Source organism: Podarcis muralis, chromosome 2 (assembly GCF_964188315.1).
Source record: "Podarcis muralis chromosome 2, rPodMur119.hap1.1, whole genome shotgun sequence".
NCBI classification, from domain to species: Eukaryota; Metazoa; Chordata; class Lepidosauria; order Squamata; family Lacertidae; genus Podarcis; species Podarcis muralis.
The window spans coordinates 50,724,823-50,747,853 of NC_135656.1; the positions used below are offsets into that span (position 1 = coordinate 50,724,823).

A 23,031-nucleotide genomic window follows, 5' to 3' on the forward strand; every position below is an offset into this window, starting at 1 on the left:
GATCCTCAGCAATATTGCACACTGCGTCGAAGGGACAGGACACTACACACACAGAAGCCTCAATAATTCATGGTTTGGCTCCAGGCATCTTTTAAATCTTACGGGACAAAGCCCTTAACATAATCATCAAAATGAAGAACCTTTCCTTCTGCATTTTTAAGCTGACTGTTGCCTTCCAGGCCGAAACAGATTACATTTGAAAGCTTTTTTTTTTTTTACACCTCAGAGTTTTTAATGTAATATACAGGGAATTGAGTTTTCTTATAAAACCACAACTTGAAAGATTCTCCCCTTTTCTGAAACCACCCTTGGCCATCCAACTTCGACTCCAGACTCCTCACATAAGCTTCTCTGGTGCTGGTCTGTCTCTCCCAAGTATTCAACAAGGCTTCTTTCCCCTTCCTACAAAGCCTTGGAAGTGTCTCCTGGCAAAAGGGGTTAAACATCATCAGCACTTGGAGTGAGCTGAGTAGTCAAGGCCAGACATCTCAAGATTCCCAAAGAAGGACATCCTATGATACCAGGAGGTTGATGCAGAAAGCTTAGCTTCAAGAACAGTATATGAGGGGTGTTTGGTTGCTTACAAGTTTTAAAAAAAATAAAAAAATTGAGAGAAGCTGCCTTTCAATCTTGGTCTCTTGGGGTCTCTTGAAATTGCACAGAACTCAATATTACGGAGAAATGCCTCTGAATAAGGGCCTTGGTAAACGTTGAGTCAATTTATTTGGAATCCTACCACGAGGTGATTATTCACTTCTGCCTTTGTGGAACCACTTGGCTATGGGGACAAGTGTTGGCTTGGGGAAAAGTTGGCGAAATACTTCCAGGAGCAGAAACCAGCTTTGAATGTGCACTGCAAACCAATTTGGTTTTACAAGAGTGCTCCTCAGTGTATTACTTCCCAAATTCTTTTCACGTTTGGGCTGCATAATGATCCCGTCCCAATCCTAGCAATCTGCTGGCTTCACCAGGAAGCCAGATATTTGATGTCCCTTCCACAAGTAGACTAACAACAAGATGGGAAAATGTCTTCCCAAGGCTTTTCAGCTCCTTGAGGATATTTCCAGCGGAGACAGTGTGGGTGAGTTAATAAAATCATTAACTCTTCCCCTACTTCTGGAAACTCATGTTCTTCAGCTCTAGGAAAGCCTTTCATTTTTGCACTGCGAAGGCTCCACCAATCCTATCTCAAACTGATTTGGCTTCTCACAGCTGAATCCCCGAAATGGTTCATTCACTGCAGTTTTCTTCACAGCCTGGAAACTTGGTTTGCTAGCTGTCCTTCCTTTCATCCCTGTGCAAAGGAATGCGAAGTTCCTCTGTGCCAACAAAAGTAAAGCAGAGCTTAGACTTGTCTCTTCATGAGCTTCTGAGAGTTGCAAATGGTTAGGAGGGCCAAAGCTTAACCCGCTCAACTTTCAACCATTCCAGGGCACCCAGGGATCTCTGCAGAGGAAAGAGAAACACAATCTGGTCAGCTTGGAGTATGGAAGCACCCAAAGGGTGATGTGTTGCAGTTAACATTTGTGCTTCTGCCCCCATTCACGACACTGATTTTGGTGGCATCACATCACAACTTCTAATGTTTCTTTCAAACCCCAAAGTGGGTCTGTAATGAGAAACCAACATTCAACAAAATGAGAATTCAAATTCAACAAAAGCAAGACCTCACATACAGGGTTTGTTTGGTCTGCCATATCTAATGCATTGCCTCAACTCAGCATTTCCCAGCCTGGTCCTCTCTGGATGCTTTGAACCGCAACTGTCATTAGCCCTAGCTGCGTTATGGGGCTGCTCCTGCACAAAAAGACACTGACTAAGATTATGAAGGAACTTCTGAGAGAGGAAAAACAACTGGGTTGAACTGGGTTGGATAATCCATGGTAGGAGAATGATATAGCACAGGAGTATCGATAGCAGGTTAAATTTAAAAATTGTGAACAGACCTAATGGCTTACCTAATGGCAATCAATGTCTTGGGATTCAAAGCACTTCTATATCATCAATTAATGCTCTGTGCAAGAGGGAATGGGATATTTTGCACCATATACTGTAGGTTTGCTGTTCCTGCTTTAGCTATGATGTTTGGTAAAATTGTATTGAATAGCAGGACAACAAAACCTCCAAGTGTCCCTATTTTCCAGGGACAGCCTCAGATTTACAGAAGCCATCCCATTTTTTGATTGATTTGATCCCAGAATGTCTTCCTTTTCCTTAGGGTGTCCCTATTTTCATTGGAGAAATGTTAGACTATTTGCCCCCCAAACTGGCTGATATTATGCAGACAGGAGCTCAAAAGTATAGGAGTTCCAAGGCCATGACCTCTCTGCTGCAGCTGGGTTCCATAGGTCACCCAGAAGAGAAGCACCACTATGATGTTAAGGTTGCTACAATATTGATGCAAATTAGGACATACGCTTGTCAAGTTTACGGAGATAAGACAACCTTTTTGTATTCCCCTGCAGCACTACATTGACATCCTGCTTGTATCTTTTTGTGCATTTTAATTAAACACGTTTCTGCTTTAATACGTTCAAGCAATAGCATGCCGGAATCTTGAGTCACGTAATGCAACGGCTATCTGTAATTTCTCAGTATATTACTTTCTCTTTTTATCTCTTTCTCTCTCTTTTTTGCTTCTTAATAATTGGACCTAGTCTCATATTCAGTTCTAATAAATTCTTGTCTCAATACTCTGCCTTCCTTTATTCATCTTTCTAAGGATTGATTTTCAGTTATTACAATTGTAACAGTGTGAAAGCATTTCATACTTATGGAAGAGAGGGGTGGAAATGAGTTAATCATTGTTTTCTTCTAATTTCCATATACGTTAGACCAGAGTTGGGGAATCTATGGCCCTCTAGATGTTGCCAGACTACAGCTTCCATCTTCCCTGACCACTGATCATGCTGGCTGGGGCTGATGGGAGTTGGAGTCCAACAATTTCTGGAGGGCTGCAGGTTTCCCAGCGTTGTCTAAGCATGTCTTAGACCAATACAACCTTTCTTCCAAAGGCCTCAAAGACAGTCTCTCATCGAGGTTTTCTTCTCTCAGTGTAGGAATACCCCATGTACATTCACACCCTGCAAAGCACCTTGAGCATATGGTTTGCTCACTTATTTTCTAGCTGGTGTGTCTATGGCAAAGAATGCCTCACTGTGGGCTGATGACGCCAAATTATTTAGGCTGGTAAAAAGCATAAAAGCAAAGAGCTCCAGAAGAAGCTCTCCAAACTGGGTGATAATTGGAACAATTAAATGGCAAAAGTAGGTAAGCTGAAAGCAATGTGCCTTGGGCCCAAACATACTAACTTGACATATACACTGATGGGGGGGGGATGAGAGTGGAGGCCGTTTGCAGCATGTAAACATATGGGTAGGAATGGTGCCCATTTTGTTTAGCGAATCACCCTACAGGCTGCCATTGAAAGTAAGTCAGTGAGACCTACTCCCAGCTAAGCATGCCTAGAATGGCAGCCTTCGATTCACAAAAAATATATATAGTACTGAGGAACGCAATGACAAACAACATACATTGTGGTGCTCCTGCCTTGGTACCCAACTTGTGGAATTCTCACCTTAGAGAAGCTCAGCTGACGGATATCTTAATCTTTTTTAAGTACTATGTTTTCCCCTTTTCTCATACTTTAAACCTCTGGTGTTTCACTTCTGCTGCAACTGTTTTTAGCTCTGTCTTTTACTCCCCCTAACCACGTTATTGATGATTGCTCTTTTATTGTGTTGTATGAACCACCCTGGATTTATTTATTTTTAAATGAAAGGGCAATTCAGAAACGTTTTAAAACACACATTCTGTTATTTTAATCTACTTAATGGTAGATAGATAGATAGATAAATAATACTTTATTCGGCTATAAGCCCACAAGGTAAAACCAATCAATAAATAAAATAGCATTTTACATTCTAAAATATCAACTAAAATATTTCAACACATAATCTCCTTCACGTTACATACAATCTCTAGATGTACCATATTGTGGCCTTGAATATAAAGATGGTGGATAGAGTTTAATAGATTTTTAATAGTCATGCAGCATTCCATGAAAACTTAATGGTAGGAATTGCAACCTCCACTGCAGACTAAAAGACTATGAGGATAGCGTCCAGATGTTATTTTGGAACAGCAACACTGATCTTACAACCATGCTGGGGCATCACTCCAATGATAGGTAATAGATTTGAGATAGGTCCTTTGTGATCTTGGAATAAAATGGATGCTAATGTAGTCAAATAGCATGAAAGGGTGGGATAAGGTAACAGCTGAAGAGGCCAAAAATTGAATGCTTGCTGTGTGAACTTAGCAAAGCAAGTTCCCCTTAAGATCTGGGTTTAAGCCTTTGTACTCCTTAGTTTTACATTACATGTTTTCAACCTGTGGGGTCCTAAGATAAGTTTCTCTAGCCCCTGTGGAAATGAAGTCATACATATACACAGTCCTTTATATAGTTGACACATTATATCATCAAATTCAGGAAATATACATAAATTTAATGAAGTATAAAGTTCACAAAATATACATCAGATCCAGAAAATATAATACAATTCCCAAACTACACATCAAATTCAGGAAATACACATATTTCTTATGGTGAATCCTGAGGTCCACTCAAATACTATTTGGGGAGGCCTTCATAATCATTCATGTGTCTAGAAATGTTCTCATCAATGCCCTCTATTGGGCCTGACTTATGCTTTAACCAAGGCGTAGCATGCTAGCGTAAGCAGATAGCTGCATCAACCTACATTGGTACAATAAATCTGTTCTTAACAAAGGAAGAGGAAGATCAGTTGACTACCCCACCCTCCAGAATCCAGATTTAAAAGGTAGATATCCAAATTCAGGAAAAAACAAAAATGCAGTGTGCCAATGAGTTTTGACGCAGAAGCAACATGATTCATTCATTCCTAGCTAAATGCCTTTGTGTCCCAGGGTGCCATTTTATTTATTAAATTTCGAACCTGCCTTTCCTCCCAAAGGACTTCAGACACTTTGATGCTGTGTCTATTTGTATGAATTCCATCATATTAAAGTTTCCCACACCATGATACTTGTGAAGCAATCAAAACTGTTTTTTAAAAAAATACAATAATGATGATAACAACAAAAAGGATCAAGCTTTCAGTATTCTAAATTATTTGAAACTAGTCTTCTGTACATGGGCGTTAGTGGAATTGTGTGTGTGTGCATGTGTTTAAGGCAATAATCCAATAACTAAAATGATAAACTGTTGTGCCTTGTTGCTGTATATGAATGAAATTGTTTTAGATCTTTAAAAAATGTGGATTAGGCACATTCTGTGTATGCCAATGACATACTGCAGGGGTGGCCAACTCCCAAGAGACTGCAATCTACCGGTACTCACGGAGTTAAAGACTGGCAGTGATCTACCCCCTCTTGGGAGGTTCAGGTCAAAGTTATTGAGCTTTTTAGGGAAGAGGAAAGCCCCAGTTTTTTGGGGTGCAGGGCAAAAATGTTGACTTTTTTGGGGGGAACAAAACTTGTTCAGCTTCTTTGGGGTGAGCCAGTGATCTACCAGTGATCTGCCACAGATGTCCGGTCATCTACTGGTGCATCACGATCTACCTGTTCGACGTGCCTGACATAATGTGTTCATAGAAAATGGGAATGTTCATTTAAAAGCAAAAGAGAGCAAAACGATGTGTGGCGTTTCTCCAACTCGAATGGTTTTTTCTTTAAACATTCAACTTTTGGCAGTTTCCTCATATATTTTCAGTTTGTCACAACCCCCCTCCTTTTTTGTGCAACGGCTTCTTGTTATTCTTTTTTTAAAAAATAGTTTATTTGTTACAGATAATTGAGTTTGCACGGTAGATTACAAAAGGGAGAATAAGAAGAAGACAATATTACATAGACAGCTGACAGCTTAATGCATAAGTTAGGTGGATAAATATAAACTTAGGAAATATAATGCATATAAATACAAAAAATCCTTATATCAGACATTTCAAGCTTCTTCAAAACACAATAAAGTGCTTAATCTGTACTAAATGTATAAAGTTTTCTCTAATGTCTATATGTCCCTTAACAAGGAATAATGGTTTATTTGCTCTTGCACCTTGCATATAGTAGGAACAAACTCCATTTTCCGGTAGAGTTATATTCTATTTGTATGTTTTCTCTTACTCTTATTAAGAGTTGTAACTTTAGTCATAAAGGTCATTTCTCAAATTTTTGCTGCAGTTAATAAATAGGCTACCAATATTTGACTCTGGAATGATGCTGTTGAGATATCCAAATATTGTTAGAATAGGATTCATGGGGCGGACTTAGCCAAGGACTTTATCTCTTTCTGTCAATACTGACTCCAAAAATAATTTAATAATCAGACATTCCTCCAAGTACATGACAAATAGTCACATCTGGAGCATCTGCAACACTGATTATTTATTGTTGGATATATTTTATGAAGTCTATCTGGAGACAGATACCAATGAGGCATGATTTTATAGATTTTAAACTCCTACAAAGTGTAAATCTGGAAATGTTTCTCCCAGAACCAGGCCCATTTTTCTTGAGATATATTGCTAGGCATATCTGTATCCCATTTTGATTGACATCTAGGCTGGGATGATTCCAGTTCTGCAGTTATTTTATATATATCTCCTATTATTCCTTTTGAGTGTTTGCTTTTTGAAATTAATATTTCAAACCTTGTGTTTTATCTCAGTGTACCAAATCTTTTTAATAAACTGGTTATGATGTGCCTTATCTTCAAATACTGGGGTAAGTTTACTTTTTACTTTTTCAGCTATCTCGTGTAAAAGGATTTACATTAGTATATGAAAGCTTAAAAAAAAAAATCCATTGTTAACTTGCTTTGTTTTATTTATGTAACCATAGAGCTTTCAAATCAGATTTTCAGAAGACCACAATCCCTTTATGACACAGAGAATGACCGCTAATATTTTGTGAAGGGCTGTTCTGTTCCCCAAAGCATGAAGACCAGGCTGAAAACTAAATGCTTAAGGCCCATCTACATCTAAAATAGTTTAATTGCTATTCTCTCGCCCTCCAGGGAAATGTAAGGGGCTATAAATTTTCTCTTTATAGATCTTTGAAGGCATCATCGGTTTTCCTTTTCCCTCAGCTGTCACCTGACAGCAGCCATTCCATCAGACTGCAGTCAAGAGGAGAGGAATGGAAGCAGGGCCACTCCATTGGCTCAACTGAGATACCAACCACATTTGGCTCATGCTCTCTTTGAACTGTTTCCATTCCAGCTTGTCGTTAAAGCTTTATAAATAAGAACTAGTGTTTGGGTTGGCTTTCCCTGCTCCTATCTCCTATTCTCTTTCCCCCCTTTGTGCCACTTTCAGATTATAAATCTGATGGTAAGATCTGCCCTGCCGTTGATATCTGCAAAGCACCCTGGAAGCTTTCTTTGGCTGAAGAGTGGCGTTGAAAATACTTTAATAAATAAGACATAATTAGCAGCCTCAGCTAGCTGCAGGTCCTAGGATTATTTATGCAAGTCATGAGTGTTAAACTGGTATAAAAATCAACCAAATTTTGTAGCAGATGTGCCTAGTTCTCTATGCAGGTGAACCACTCACAACCATGCATTCTTTCTCTGGTTTCGCCTTTTCTTCACTGTGTAAAGGGTAAATAAACTTTCACCTTCTCCTCCTCAGTGAACACTATTACTCCGTAAAACTACAGCAAATGATGTAAAAATTCCATTCATCGGATTGTGATGGAAACGGATTATTAAGTGTTTGACAACCTAATTATTTTTTTTCTTTTTCTTTTCACTGTTGTGCATGAACGAGGAATGAGAAGAAGAGATGCAGAGTGAGAGAGCAAAAACACAACAGATGCTTTTGCCCTAAACATCTGTCTCATGAAGCAAAAAATCAGATGTTGAGCTGGAATTCTAGCTATCTGCTGCTCTGGGTAACCCAGTGAGAGATTTAGGTTCCATGACCTCCCATGGCCATGCTTCTTGACCCATGAATGACACTTGGCCAAATTCATTCACTGAGTCAGACCCAAAAACAAAAGCTTGCCTATAGTTGACCACTGATCACTCCTAATGCAAACCTGCCTTTGCTCTAGGGCCAAATGATCCCTCCCAACAGCAAAGAGTGCAATCTGAAGAACTAAGCAGCATCCAAGAGCATGCATGAAACCATTCAGAACAGCCATAAAGATTGACTCATAAGTATATCTCTCAATACATTTTTGCTCTTCTTGATGCTTGGTCCTGTTCTTTGCCTGTATACTTCTGCTGACAGCATGCAATCCTTTCTGCCTTTAGGACAATTGCTTCCTACATCACCACCACCACCACCACTCCCTGCCTTCTTTACTCACCATTCCTTTAGGTTCCTTTTTCAGCCCACTACTGATTCATCTAGATCAGTATGGTCTATTGGCAGTGGCTCTCCAGGGTTTCGGGCAAAGTTCTCCTCCAGCTCTACCTAGATCTATCCTAGAGCTCACCTATCCCCTATCTTGCCTTTTCTGCTCTTTATGGCAACAGTACATAGCTCCCCCAAGTCTCTTTTCCTCTATCCATTCTGATGTTCCACTTCCCTCACATAAACTGCATTATTAACGAACATTCTATTGCTCAAATATCACCCTGAGTAGTTAGGGCAGGACCAAAGGAACGTCCAATGGAAACTCCAGCATGAAATTGCTGAATTGGCAAAAAGTTCAATTCTATTCATTTGGGTCTGAATAGAGACAATGGTATTCTGCTCTGCTGCTGCTGTTAAATGTACTCAGCAGTGCTAAGATGATGCTGTTATCTCCATCACCACCATTGCCATTGTGAAGGGTATCTACACTCACTTTTAATAATTTAAACTCCAGTTGTATTGTCTAAGATGAGTGTGCTGTTGCCAATTGCTGATGCTGTGAAGGGTCAGTTTGCATATATTTAACGGAATGGTCACAGATGGAACTTTCTGAATTCATTGTCATTTAACTCCAACTTTAACATTTCTCTTTACACCCTTATGTAGATATATAACTGACCAGAAAGAATTACAGATTGTGCATCTGGTGAAGTGGACTCTAGTTCAAAGAAGCTTATGCCATTAAAAAAATGTTCACCTTTAAGGTGTCAAAAGACTTTTTGTTGTTCGTGCTGCAACAGACTAACGTGGCTACTCCTCTGGAATCTGGACATTATGTGACTATGATATATTGTCAATATATATTTAAGAATGCTACTTCCTGTCCCTCCTGAATATCTCAGGATATATATATACCTCTCATTATTTGACTCTCTCCATTCAGTTATGTTTCAGGCTGAAGCTGGAATAAACACTGCTATTCAGTCAAGATTTGGCGCATCCACCTGATTACAGACACTTTCTGAGAGCTGAGCTACTGTATGCCCCCTGAACCCAAACATAAGCAAGTATACAATAACACAGCCTTTCTCAAGCTTGGGTCCCCATTATCCCTAGTTAGCAGGATAGTGGGAGTTGTAGTGCAAAAATGTCTGGGGACCCAAGCTTGAGAAAGGCTGCTATAATGGCATAGTTCAATCTGGCCAATGGTGCAGAGGACACCAAACTGTTATAATCCTACTGCTGCATATACAAGATGTAAAGAAAAGAAGTTTAATGGGAGAAACTCTTCCATTCAGTTGTGATTAAGTGAACAGATGATAGGGCAATGAATGAAGAGAACTTAGAATAAAGTATATGCATGCAAAACTGTCCAGGGAACTTAAGGAAAACCATTCCCAAACAAAAATGGGATCTCATTAATCATACAGCACTGTTCCAAAAATGTAATTAAGCTGAAAATTAAGCTTGTGCCAAATGCTCCCACTGAAGTGAATGAATGGGACTTGAACATGCTCCGTTCCAGCAGGATTGCATCCAAAGTAGTGTGACCACTTCTGCCTTCCCAAAGGAGAGGAAATGCCTCACTAAAAACAGATGAAGATTTGCATATGCCAATTTTATATGTGTACAGATGCAAATTTAGAAATAATTACTATAATTGAAATAGAAATTCAAACAATCTCACCATAATGGGGAAGACAGTGCCCAGATAGCCTTTGGGCCTGCTGAAGTTGCAGGGGCATAGCCACACCATAAATTCAAAGCACATCCAAGATGCACTTGACTTCTCCCAAAGAATCATGTGAACTGCAGTTTATCCCTCACAGAGCTACAGTTCCCAGTACCCTGAACAAGCTACAACTAAAAAGGTCTAAGTTCCTCCTGCATATGGTCAGGGATGGGGACTATCTAATTTCCTTTGGGAGGGAGTTTCAAAGACAAGAAAGCCCACCCTCCTTGTCATTTGTACCAGTGGTGCTGTTAGAAAGGCCTTTACCACAGACCATAAGGTATGGGTTGGAGCATATGGAGACTCAACAGCTTGGGTCTCAAGTCATATAGAACTTTATATACAAGCATTTTCATTGTTCTGTGATGTTCCCCCAGTGTTGTTTTATTAATGTCCTCTGGCAGGACATTCTTGGTGTAACAAAAGTGGGGCAAAAAAAAAAATTAAAGCAAAGTAGCTACAGTAAAAAATAAAAAAAAGTTAACGGATTCTAGCAGGATGGTATGGGATATGCACCAATTGGAAATGAAGCCATATGCCTGCCTCAAAATCTTTGGAGGCACCAACAGTACCAAAAGCAGGGTCATGTATAACTGCCCTGATACCACCATAAGCACAAATGATAATAAAAAAGGAGCTCTAGAGAGGCCCAAGACTGTTGAATAGTTTGTTTAAATGTTTGGGTTCATTATTGTTCCATAGGGTGTATACCACTTTAAAAGCCAGAGTGCAAATCCTCACCTAGTTTTTCAGCTGTGTAGCAGTGTAGCAGGTGCAGATAAGTCACTGTAATTAGCTGTGTCAGCAATTGTGATATAATGGTATATAATGTGCTTTACTCTGTTTCTTACCCCCCCCTCCTGGTGGGTGGGTGATGATTATACACACTATGTAAGGTGTATGTTAGAGGAGTTTTGTTATTAAACCTTGCAAAGATCTTTTTGCATCTCTTCAGTGTTTCCATCTGTGTGGTCTACTCTGCACACACTCTGTGGCATGTTAGAAATGCCCAGTAAAGACATCCTGATCAATATTGTTTTGGACTCAAGTTTCAGCAATTCTCATGTCAATAATGCTCAATGAGGAAAGGGGGAAAATTTAAGCCTCCACATTTATAATGAGGCAGAGGGTGAGTTCATGCAATCTTTTTTGCATAGAGGGAAATAGTGATCATGGCCAGCCCTCATCCACATGCAGGTGTGAAAATGGCCAGAGCATCATTAGAATAAAGTTGAACCTCACAGTACACAGATGACATTTGTCTTCTGCAGTATATCAATACTGTCTGTTAAGAAAGGTATAGGGAAGTCCCCATTTCTCAGTTTGAGGTAGGAGACGTTGGCTTGCCATAAAATTCTTATTTATTTACAGTAACTTCCATGGCTCTGCAGCAGAAAACAAGGCCAGTTTGTGCGCCATTCAGTTTGCACTCCTCGTATTTTGAGAAGTCGTTTCTTTATCCTCTTCCAAGCATTTAGCACTAATTCCATGGCAGATTAGAACATCACCACTTGGTGGTGCCAATATGCCAGGGAAATAGAAAAACCCTGCAGACAAATTGAAGAGGGTGGGGGAGGAATTAAAAACAACAACATGTACCTTAGAATTTAGAGTTAAGGGATCTTCTCTCTCCCCCATCGGCAATAAACAACTGTGCGGTTTATTCAGAATGTGGAACAGATGCAACACAGCAGGGGCTGGGAAAACAGAGTCCCCATATACCTCCCCACCTTCTTTACTGTTCTTGTAGAAACAAAAAGGGAGTCTTACGGCACCTGGAAGGCTAACAGTTTCATTGTGGCATAAGCTGTTGAAGTGGGCTCTGCTCCACACACAAAAATGGTTAGGACTCTATCCAATGGGGTTGCTCAGCTGATGCCTGTAAGATTTCTATCAGTGGAATTAGGATGACAGCAATTTTGGGGGAGCCCCTCCCAACCTCTGTAAATCAGATTGGTAGCCCCTCTAGAATTTGCTGCCTAAAGTGATTGTTTCACATTGATTTGTGACAAGGCCAGTCCTGGTATTACTATTTGCATTCTTTTTCTTAAATATGGGGGGGGGGATGGGGGGAATGTCTACTTCCTAGCTGGAGAAGAGAGAGAGCATGTAGAATGACTACACGAAGCCTTGCCAGCATCAGCTGAGCAATACCACTGAACAGAGCCTAACAGTTTCTTGTGAACTAATGCCGGCTTCAACAGCTTATGCCACAATAAAGCTGTTAGCCTTTAGGGTGCCATCATTGCCTACTAGCCGCAATGGTTATGCTCTGTCTCCACAGTGGGAGGCAATATGTCTCTGAACATCGGTTGCTGGAAACCACAGGAGGGGAGAGGCTGTTGTGCTCAGGTCTTACTTTGGGGGCTTCCTGTAGGCATGTGGCTGGCCACAGAGAGAACAGGATGCAGGACAAGATGGACCACTGCCCTCATCCTGCAAGGTTCTTCTTATGTTCTTAAATAAAGCTAATGGGTCTTAATATGGTGGTGGTGGAGTAGATGGTTTAAAAAGACAGGGTTTAAAAGAAAAACAATCAATTGTTTCCAAGATACAAAAAATAAATAAATCATAATTTGAGTGACTAGTTGGGAAATGTTACAACTCAACAACACCATACCTTTGATCATTTGAGAGCTCACACATGCATGTCAATGTCAGTGTATTATTAATCAGCCATTCTTATATATGAAAATATCTTGTTGTGCTACTGCAGGAGGGGAAAACAACAACAATAATTTTCACCCAAACTGCTTATTAACTTTGCCCGGAAAGGGAAGTAGAGAAATGTTCTTTGTCCATCCAGATTTTTTACCTGCCTCTTTGAAAATATTAATTCACCCCCCATCTTTGTTCTATCCACCATTCAAATGAGATCTGAAACTGAGGGGATGAGGAGGCTGAAAAGCAGTTGATTGAACCAGGAATGTCAGTACAGAAATACAGTACTTTCAATAGCTGATTATTAGCTCGGAATATTGTTGTGGCTCATATATGAGAGGCTAATTGCTTTCATCTCCTCCTGCCATGGTTACACAGTGAGTCATTAAGTGCCAATTGTCACATTTAATATTCTTGCAAAAAGCCTCCTCTTTGATTACGGCTAGCAACCCTTTGCCATCTCACCTCCAGGCAAGCATTCACCTCCACCTCCATACTAATAAAACATCACAATGCTTTTGAAGATGGCTGGGAATGATCATTCTGGAGCAGAACCCAGAGAAACACCTGAATTGCAATTTCAGCCACGCGCTCCTGCTGTTTTTTGCAAACTGTATCAGCACAAACCCTTAGCTAGTGCCACTCAGAATGGAGTGCGATCTCCTATGCAATATTACATAATTACCATCCTTTGATTAAACCCTTAACACTTGAGCTGTGTTCATGTTACCAGCTTAAAAACACAGCTAAGTCTTTTTCTCAAAGCACAGTATTTCATACATAACAGGATAGATATGGACTTGGCTAAAGTGTGTACACCGCTTCCCAAACAAATGACGGGAGAGCACTGTATGCAGAATAAATGGGAGTGTGTACACAGCTTTATTTATTTACTACAGCATCTATTTACCATATCACTGCTGTTTTTTAAGATTTATTACGTCCTGGTGAATTTTGTTTTTTAATTTGCTTCATGGCAACTGCCTGGCGTAAGCTGCATAGCTCTGAAAGGCAGTGTATAATAGGTAATAAATAAAATAATAAGTACTAGACCTTTAGTGTCTATTTGGTGCATGGCAAATTTGGAAGCGCATTGAAGGGAGACATTTTGAATGAATAGCTTTGCACAATTTAAAATAAGAAATTCACACTGCTACAATCAATACTTCTTTTGAGTATCTAGACCAGATCGTTTTGGACATGATGCAAAGAGTAGTGGTAATGAAGAGGGATGAGACAAGAGATTAAAGGATATGAAACAGGGTATCCTTCCTTGCCTGGCATATGAACATTTAAATGGTTGCAATAAATTGCTTTCAAATCCTTCAGATTAAAACAGATTCAGACTCTTAGTGAGGAAACCTTTGTAGACACTTGGCTCCATGTGATGGAAATGTTTCTCCAGATGTAAGGCAATTGTTTGTGGAATCTGAAAGAGCTGTGATTCCCACCGGCTGACTAGCTCCTCTAGCCCGTTCTGGGAAATGTTACTTCCTCGTGATCAAACCCCTCAGTTTCTTTCAGATGACATGTTTATGAAATGCTGGCAATCACCAGGAAATCTATGTGAGGTCTTTACAGCACAATACTGTTCTGATAGCACTTGTTCTATGGTATGTATTCCAGGCTCTTGATAACCATTTGTGCATACCTGATTGCATGGTCTTGTACCAGGACCCCTCCTTTTCCAATTCCCCAGGTTGCACTACTAGAAATATTTATAGACTTGCTGAGATGCATACCCAGTTTCTTAACTTTTCTCCAGAAGAATGGAGAGTGAATTCTAAGGCATGGTCTCTCAGGCATTTGCATGTAGGTATAAGCTACTAAGAGCATAGTGAAAGTGTATTTTGACAACTGCAAATAAGCAGAAAGCATAATGGGAGTATCACAAGGCAATTTACCTTTGCATTGCCATAAACTGCTATTTGAATGCAGTCTCTACAAAACTTCTAACTGGCTTACACCACTATGTTACAATTAACAAACAATGCCCTCATTAAGTGAGGCTGTGGATAAGGCCCTCCAATCCTTTTCTCCCATCTTACTTTCACTTTCACCTTCTCTGCCTCTCCAATAGGCTCACATTTTAATGCTATTGGTTGATTGATTTTGGTGTCACAATGAACCATTGTTGGCAGGGGAACTATGAGCTGGATCCAAGTTAGTTGTTGCACTAGCAGATTCCAGTTCAGGAGTCGGCAAGGTTTACCTGGCCTGGGCCAGTTCACTCCAGTGGAGATCTCGCCATGGGCAGGATTGCACGCACATGTAAGTGTGCGCACCCACAATTTCCGGCATCTGCGTCTGCACAGACACCATTTCCGGTGCCGCAGAAGCAAGTCTCCATGCCACACTGGTTTAGCACAGCGTGTGGAGACTCGCCAAGCGGGCAGCTTGGTTTGGGGGTGGCTTGTGGGCCGGTTAAACGACCCCCATGTGTTGCTTATGGCCTATGGGCCTTAGGTTGCCTACTCCTGTTCCAGTGCAACAGGTCCCACTATCATGACAGGACTCTCCCCCTTCTTCTCCCTCACCACACAACTCCTGTGCCTTCCTCCAAATCTTATTGGGAGAATCAGAAAAAGCCCCAGAACAAGACATGGATTGGGGAAATGGTTCTGTCTGGCAAGCAGAAATGATTTTGTGGATATTGCCCTAGTGCAGTGGCGTAGCGTGGGGGGTGCAGGGGGGGCCGACCGCACCGGGCGCAACATCTGGGGGTTAGGGTTAGGGGGCGCAAATCCACAGGTTAGGGGGCGCAAATCCACGGGTTAGGGGGCGCAAATTACTTGCCTTGCCCCGGGTGCTGACAACCCACGCTACGCCACTGCCCTAGTGCAACATTTAATTCTGCCCTGTGACCCTTTTGGTGGTTGTTTACTCATCTGCTCTGGTGTTACAGATGGCCCACATAGCTGAGTGCTGGGGGCGTGTGTTTTGGAAACCCACTCCCCTTCTTTGGCAGGGTGCCACAGGCTTTCCAATGACCACTTGAAGGTCTCACCTGAGGGGTCTCAGAGCCCATTGCTTGAAAAGAGAAGCAATGTTCAGTGCTTATTAGGTAGGATGGAAACAGCAGGATGGAGCCAGCAGTGAGGCTTACTTTATGAAATTTCAATATTGATTGACAGATCTGTCGACACACAAGGTCAGTGCACCATCTACTTATAGCCCATTTTACTAACTCTCTTTCTACCACCTGGGAAATCATGGATCCTCTACATGGTGGCACTAAGGGGAGGAATGAAGTGGTTTGTGTGTGTTTAAAGCTGTGAAAGGGTGACAATCTACTGCCAACAATTTTGGCTCTCAAGTCTGTTGTTACAGGGATGACATGAGACACAGCATACCCTCCTCTTTATGCACCAATGTATTTTCAGAAGAGCCTGGGGGCAAAGAACATGCAACAAAATTACACTTTTAAAACTGGTGCTTTTAAAGTGGAACTTCGTTTTAAAGCAAATATGTGTCCCAGCAAGGATACTGTATTATTAAAGCATATTGTTGCATTTTGAGTGACAACACTGCCGTGATAAACAAGGGCCATTATAATATCAAAAGAGCATTTAGAGCAACACACACAGGGTGGAATACAATCGGTGTTGCTCTGCTGATAGGAGGCAGATTTTTGGTCCCCCTCCAGAGCTGATTTGGAGGACGACAGCGGGTAGAAGGGAATTTGCTGAATGCTGCCTCCTTCACCTGCTCAGCTGACAGATGCCTTCTGTCTGAAAATGTGTACACACCAGTATTCAGCACATTACACTTTGTTTCAGGGTTGGCCTGCTCTGTCTTTGAACAAACACATATAAAACCTTCAGGAAACAGTAACGCACAGAATTATAGTCTACTACTACTGGAAAACAAAACCTGTGTGCCAAACAGATGCCACCATGGCATTTAATAGGCATAACTGGGTGGGACTTATTTATATAATTAGTTGCAAAAAAATCAGCTATCGTAAAGCATGTAGAGCAAAGTAAGCTGATAGAAGTCTGTGACACTTTCGGTTGCATGTCAGCTATCAGTGGAAGAAGCTGCCTACTCTACTCACTCTAATCTCAAATGGTCATCAGTCAGGGGGGTGAGATGAGAGTGCTGAGCACCCTTTGCAACATCAGCATTTGTTGCTGCTTACTGGGACGGGTCAGGGTTGTGGGGGTTGTGGATTGGCTCTTAAGGTGTGCCCATGCAGCCCTGCCCTGCCCAGGAAACAGTAGTAATGCCCCAGTCAGGAGCTCGGCTCTATGGCATTGCCCTTCTAGTTCATTGTACTTGAAACAAGCTGCATGCTGCTTTCAGAAATTCAGTTAGTAGATGGGATAGAAACAATCCACACATATAGATAAATTAAACATCATATGAACAGACATTTCCCCCTTGTTTATTTTTTTTTTAAAGATATGAATATAAGAATTTGGAGTTTGGGTTTTCAAAAAATATCTCAGGCGTGTGAGTAGCAAGCATTTGCCCTGGCAAATGTACTGGGTTCCAGTTTTTCTGGAGGGTTTGACTCAATAGGATTCGGAGAAAGCAGATAACCCTGAAATCTTTGAACCCTTACAGTGTTTTCCACTCTGACGGTGCATCTTCCTCTCAGCATTTTAGACTCCCAAGTTTGACTGCTCATAATAAAACTGGATTTGTGCAATTTCACCCATATATACCCCTTGATAAATCTGAGCAGGTTAGTTAAGCAAGTGATGTGGGGATCTTGAGATGAGATTGAAAAGGTGGCTGGTCACGTACATTGCAAATTTCAGCTGCTGCTCCCCTCTCCCAAGTGACATTTACAAGGTGTGAAACATGAAGCTATATTATTATAGCGAGCAGGAGGGGCGAGGTTCCTGCCCAGTGAGAGACTTGTGCCCAGGACCTTCCCAGAGAAGCTAATTTCTCTTGAAGAAGGAACAAGATTCCACATGAGGCAGAGCATAAATAGATGACAGATCTTGGCCAGAGCAGGGCAAGATACTGGCCAGTGAGAGACTTGTGTCCAGAACCTTCCCAGAGAAGCTTGTTACTCTTTAATGAGGAACGGGGTTTTGCATGGAAAATATAATGACATGCGGAGCATAAATAGTGGAGAGCTCTTGACATGCGATGTGGCATGTCCCTCTCCTCTGCATAAATATCATTTGCGCATCATGCAAAAATGCAGATGCACCATGAAAACAAGCAACCGGAATGCTTAAGCCTTTTCTGAACCTTGATAGCATGTGCATTTACACAAGACAGCTTCTCTTTTACAGTCACCAAATAATATACTGTTGCCAAATCCAAACTAGGATGCAGGAAACTTAAAGCACACAAAGCACATGAATCCAACATTTGCCAGCTGGAACCCGTTTGCCCACATTTGAATGGCTGAGTCCTTTCCTTTACCCATCATCCTGAATGTTAGCAACTCATTGATTTGAATGGATTTGGGTAACCAGATATATTGGGATGATTAAAGCATTCACTATAGGTTTTTTTTAAAAAATCAACTCTGGAGTTATTGGAAGCATTTTATTGGAGACCCCACCTGCAAGTGATCTAGCTCAGTGTTTCTGAACCTTGGGTCTCCAGGTGTTTTTGGACTACAGTTCCCATCATCCCTGACCACTGGTCTTGCTAGCTAGGGATGATGGGAGTTGTTGTCCAAAAACAGCTGGAGACCCAAGTTTTGGAAACACTGATCCAGCTGGAGCTTTCACTGCTCAACAGCGCAATCCTACATATGTCTACTCGGAGGTTGTGGTGCTTACTCCCAGGTGAGTGCATATAGGCTTGCAGCCTGAAATGGGTACCCTTGCAGGATCCATCCAAGTTCAAGTCCAGAGGGATTGCTGTTTGGAAAATGGCATCTGCATGGGTGGATGTGGACTCCTGCTGGGAAAACATTTTAGCCCTAAATCTAACTGTTTGACGCACTTAAAAAAAGAAAAAAGAACAGTGTTATGCTAATGGAATAGAGACATTTGGAAGAAAGGGACACATAAGATTACAGTGACCTGGGATTGGGTGGAGAATATTTTATATTGTGTCATGGGATAAAAACAGTCAGCTAACAAAGCTCATATTCCCCCGTCCTGCCACTTCTTGAAAGCAATGAAACCAGATACATTTGCCCTCTCTTCATCCAGTCAGCTTGCTCTCCGCAGAGCCACAGTTGGTGATTTTATACAATTTGCATCCCACAAATCTTCTTTTCTTGCCGATGAAAGGATACATAAGTTAAACATTGCTGAGCTGAACAATCGTTCCACCACAAAAGAGGTTCTAAAGTCTCGCTCATGCTAATCTCTATTAGTATATTATTGCTTCCTTCCCTTTTACAAACAGTTCCCCAGGATCTGGACTGCAGGAAAATTGTGGGAGGAAAGCATTATTATTTAGTAACACCCTTGTTACAATGTCGTATTTGAATGTTACATCAGTGGTCCCAAAAGAAAGCCAGTGTTTGTGGTCTCCCTTGCTCCCCTTCCCCATTCCCCCTGGGTGAGAGATGGAACCATGGCTATGAGGGAAAGATAGGAGTTTGTGCATCCTAGGTGAAAGATAGGGGTGGTTTGTTTGATCCCCCCTTCCTGTTTGCCACAGGGTTAATAATAATAATAATAATAATAATAATAATAATAATAATTTATTTATACCCCACCCATCTGGTTGGGTTTCCCCAGCCACTCAACAGAATTAAAAGCACAATAAAACATCAAACATTAAAAACCTCCCTAAACAGGGCTGCCTTCAGATGTCTTCTAAAAGTTAGATAGTTGTTTATTTCCCTGACATCTGACGGGAGGGCATTCCACAGGGCAGGCACCACTACCAAGAAGGCCCTCTGCCTGGTTCCCTGCAATCTCACTTCTTGCAGGGAGGGAACCGCCAGAAGACCCTCGGAGCTGGATGTCAGTGTCCAGGCTGAATGATGGGGGTGGGGACACTCCTTCTGGTATACTAGGCCGAGTTCAAAACACATATCAAGTGTGATTGATTGGCATTTTGTGATTTTGGCATTTTTTGTTGTTTTGATCCATTTGTATATTTCTTTTGTATTAATATGATGTACTGTATACCGGGGGGGGGGGGGGGGCTTTGACCAGGAAGTGGAATATAAACAAACCATAATGTAACATCACACATTTGTACTAAACCCCTAATCCCTTAAAGGCCGGATCTTCCTTATCATCTGCAGGTTCCCATATGCAAAGGAAGACAGGAACAAAGCTCTGCGAGGTGGGGGGCATGTCTTGAGGGGTAGCCCTCATCCACAAGGGTAGGTCTCTGGAGAGGCCAGCTTAATGAACCCTTCACATCTCTTGTCATCTCTCTTCAATGGAATCAAACTCAGAAACATCACTGTTTAGCCTGAACGAGTACAGTGAGAAGCAGTCTCTCACACCTACTGTCACTGTTGCTTGTGTTTGCAAACGTTATGAAGAACTGTTTGCAGACCTGAAAACTCTCTCCAGCATCTCTGCAAACAGGATGTGCGTAGAACGTACACATATAAATCCTTCTTGTAACTTGCTTGCGGGCTATCAATAGGGATCTAGTGCCACATAAAAGGCCATTTGAAGGACAATTGGGGAAAAGGAAATCACTGACTCTGAATTAATCAAGACTTGCCTTCTCACAATAGATTCAAAAGAAGTAATTTCCTATGAGTATGTTGGAAAGGGAATCTCAAAAGGCTCCAAGGAGAACAAAGGGAGATTTCCTATGCTAGAACCGACGCTTCCAGGGGAACTGGCACTCTAGAAAAGTCGAGCCAGTCATTTGCAGGGCAGAGGAGCAAAACACAAATTCAGTGGCTGCAATCATGCAGTCATGTACATGTGCTTACATTCCTTGACTTGCATGAAGTACACTGGAGTGCTTGCAGGATCATACCCTACAGATGCATCAGGAAGCAGAGCTATGCCAAACATTTTGGGGAAAATGGGTGGGGAGTGAAATGAACCTTTCTTGAGAAATCCCTGAGAGAGGGGTCGGATTCCTTCTCAAATTTTGTTAGAGGGTTGCCACTGACTTTATGAGGTGACCAAGAGATTTCAATTTTTCCCTGGTTTTCTTACGCTTATGAAAAGCCCTGCACTGCTCCAAGTGGCTCAGCTCTGCTTCCACATGCAAGGATACTGAGCACATTCACTTACGGAAAGCTAAGGTTGCCACCCTACACACACTAGGGAGCAGGACCCATTGGACGCAGTGGGACAGACTGCTCAGTAGATGTACAATGTATTACATTGTTCAGAACCCAGCTACCCTATGCAACCTTAGATGTAAAGTCCCACTGAACAAAGTGTAACTTATTTAAAAGTGAACATGCATAAATTGGGCTATAGCAGACGTCCAGAACTTCCCAGAAGCAAGGGGTGGCTGTTTCTAGCCTAAATAGAGTTTCTTCATAAGATGGAAATAGATGCTCAGTAGAGTCATAAGCAATAATTTGAAAACTGAACATATTACAGAGCTCGTTTTGCACAAGACCAGCAGGCAAGATCAACAACATGGGCTGAGCGGCACCACCTAAACAAGACTAGACTTCACCAACCTGGTGTCCCCCAAATGTTTTCATCTAAAACTCACACACCTGGTGATTGGAATTGTCGTCCCAAATGCCTGGAGGATTATGGGTTGGCAAAGGCTGACCTAGACTTCTGTATCTGTGATGACATACTAGCACACTGTCCCCAATCTCAAACCACAATAGTAATACATGAACTACTGTGTTGTGATATGGCTAACAAAGATGGCCTCCTTTGGTTCTTTAAAAAGAAAAGCATCCTTTCATAATTCCATTTGTTATTTTTAAGAGACGATGTGCGCATTAAGTTCAGAGTTCATTTTAATCTTAGGGGAACCTTACTGTAGCTTTAGTTTAAAGGAGTTGGATTGTTGGTGATGATGTTGTTATTACAACCTCTTATCCTTTTGTATCATTTTTATACACACTGCATCACACTATTTAAAGACTGATGTGGGACTTGAGGGAAGAACCAGCTGACAGGATGGGGTGCTTAACTCCTTACCACCAGAGTTGTTCCACCAGGCCTTTGGTCAGGGCACAGCCTGACTCCCTCCTCTGTCAACCTGCACAGAATTATTTTGCCTAATCGGTTGCCATCAATTTGATTTTAATTAATTTTTATAATGAAATATTTTTAGAATGTGTGATTATTTGACTGTTTGATTATTTGATTGTTGTTAGCCGCCCTGAGCCCGGCTTCGGCTGGGGAGGGCGGGATATTATTATTATTATTATTATTATTATTATTATTATTATTATTACCATACCTGCCCATTTGCCCCTGCAAATGCCAAAATAAATAGTGGAAATGTGGGTCCCCAGAAGAAAGTTGGACATTTGGAGGTCAAAAAACCAAACAAATCAGTGGGCATAAGAGGGCGGGGGTTAAATACCCTTAATCCCATTATATTTGCAAATGCAGGGTGAGGGCCACAGGTTTGCCAAAATAATGTCTCAGAACTCTACCCTCATAGCTGCAGAATGCCGGGAATCCAGCCTCAGGGACCTGTTGTCAACATAATTATGAAGCATTTTGTACACTAGGAATTATACATAAATGATTTTTAACTGAGGATGAAATACGACTCCCCAGTCTCCAGTGACTGTTAAAGCCAACTGGTAGCTATTATTAAGCACTTATTTATTTGGCTTTGCAGCAGTCTGATCCACCTAAACATTCCTTCTCTTACACACCCATGCACTGATTATGGGTGAGAAACAAACAAACAACCACAATCTTTCTTACAATCACACCTCCTCCAGTTAAATTTTCTGTGGCATGTACAAGGCCAGCCTCTCCTGCTTACACTGTGCGTTGTAGTGTGAATAGCAGTACTTTAGGTGGAATTGTTGCTCTTGGCTAATATTACATCTGACAACAACAACAACAGAGGTCCTGGGGAGCCTCAAATTTCTTTGCATGCTCAGTTTAGTTCTACTCTTCTCAAGGATTCAAAAGTCTGAGCTTTCAGCTTTGGTCTCTGCCGCTGTCGGCTGACTTGTGAAACAATTCTGCTTGCTGCTAAGATCACAGGGTTTCCCTTCTGTGTACGAATCTGCCTTCTCAATGCCCATGCTCTATGACCACTGCACCAACAAATTCAGAAAGCAAACCATGGCCTGTGACCTCCTGTTTCTAAATATGTTCTCCTTATCAGAGTTAAAAAAGAGCAACTGCTGTTGTGTGGCTGCGCTGGAGTAGCTGCCCCCCGACCTGCTCCTCTAATTTAATTTGCTTTTTCTACTTGCTGGCAAACAGCCTCTCTCCCTGT

At 41.5% G+C, this 23,031-nt stretch overlaps 1 protein-coding gene across 1 annotated transcript in view; it reads right to left on the reverse strand.

Moving 5' to 3' along the window:
• Window positions 1-204: 204 nt before the first annotated feature.
• Window positions 205-23,031, reverse strand: part of ADRB2 (adrenoceptor beta 2) — a 58,957-nt gene continuing 36,130 nt past the window's right edge. Inside the window, exon 2 of the mRNA XM_028717675.2 lies at window positions 205-1,446. Within this exon, the coding sequence (XP_028573508.2) occupies window positions 1,412-1,446 (35 nt within the window). The 3' untranslated portion in view covers window positions 205-1,411. The remainder of the gene's footprint in view (window positions 1,447-23,031) is intronic.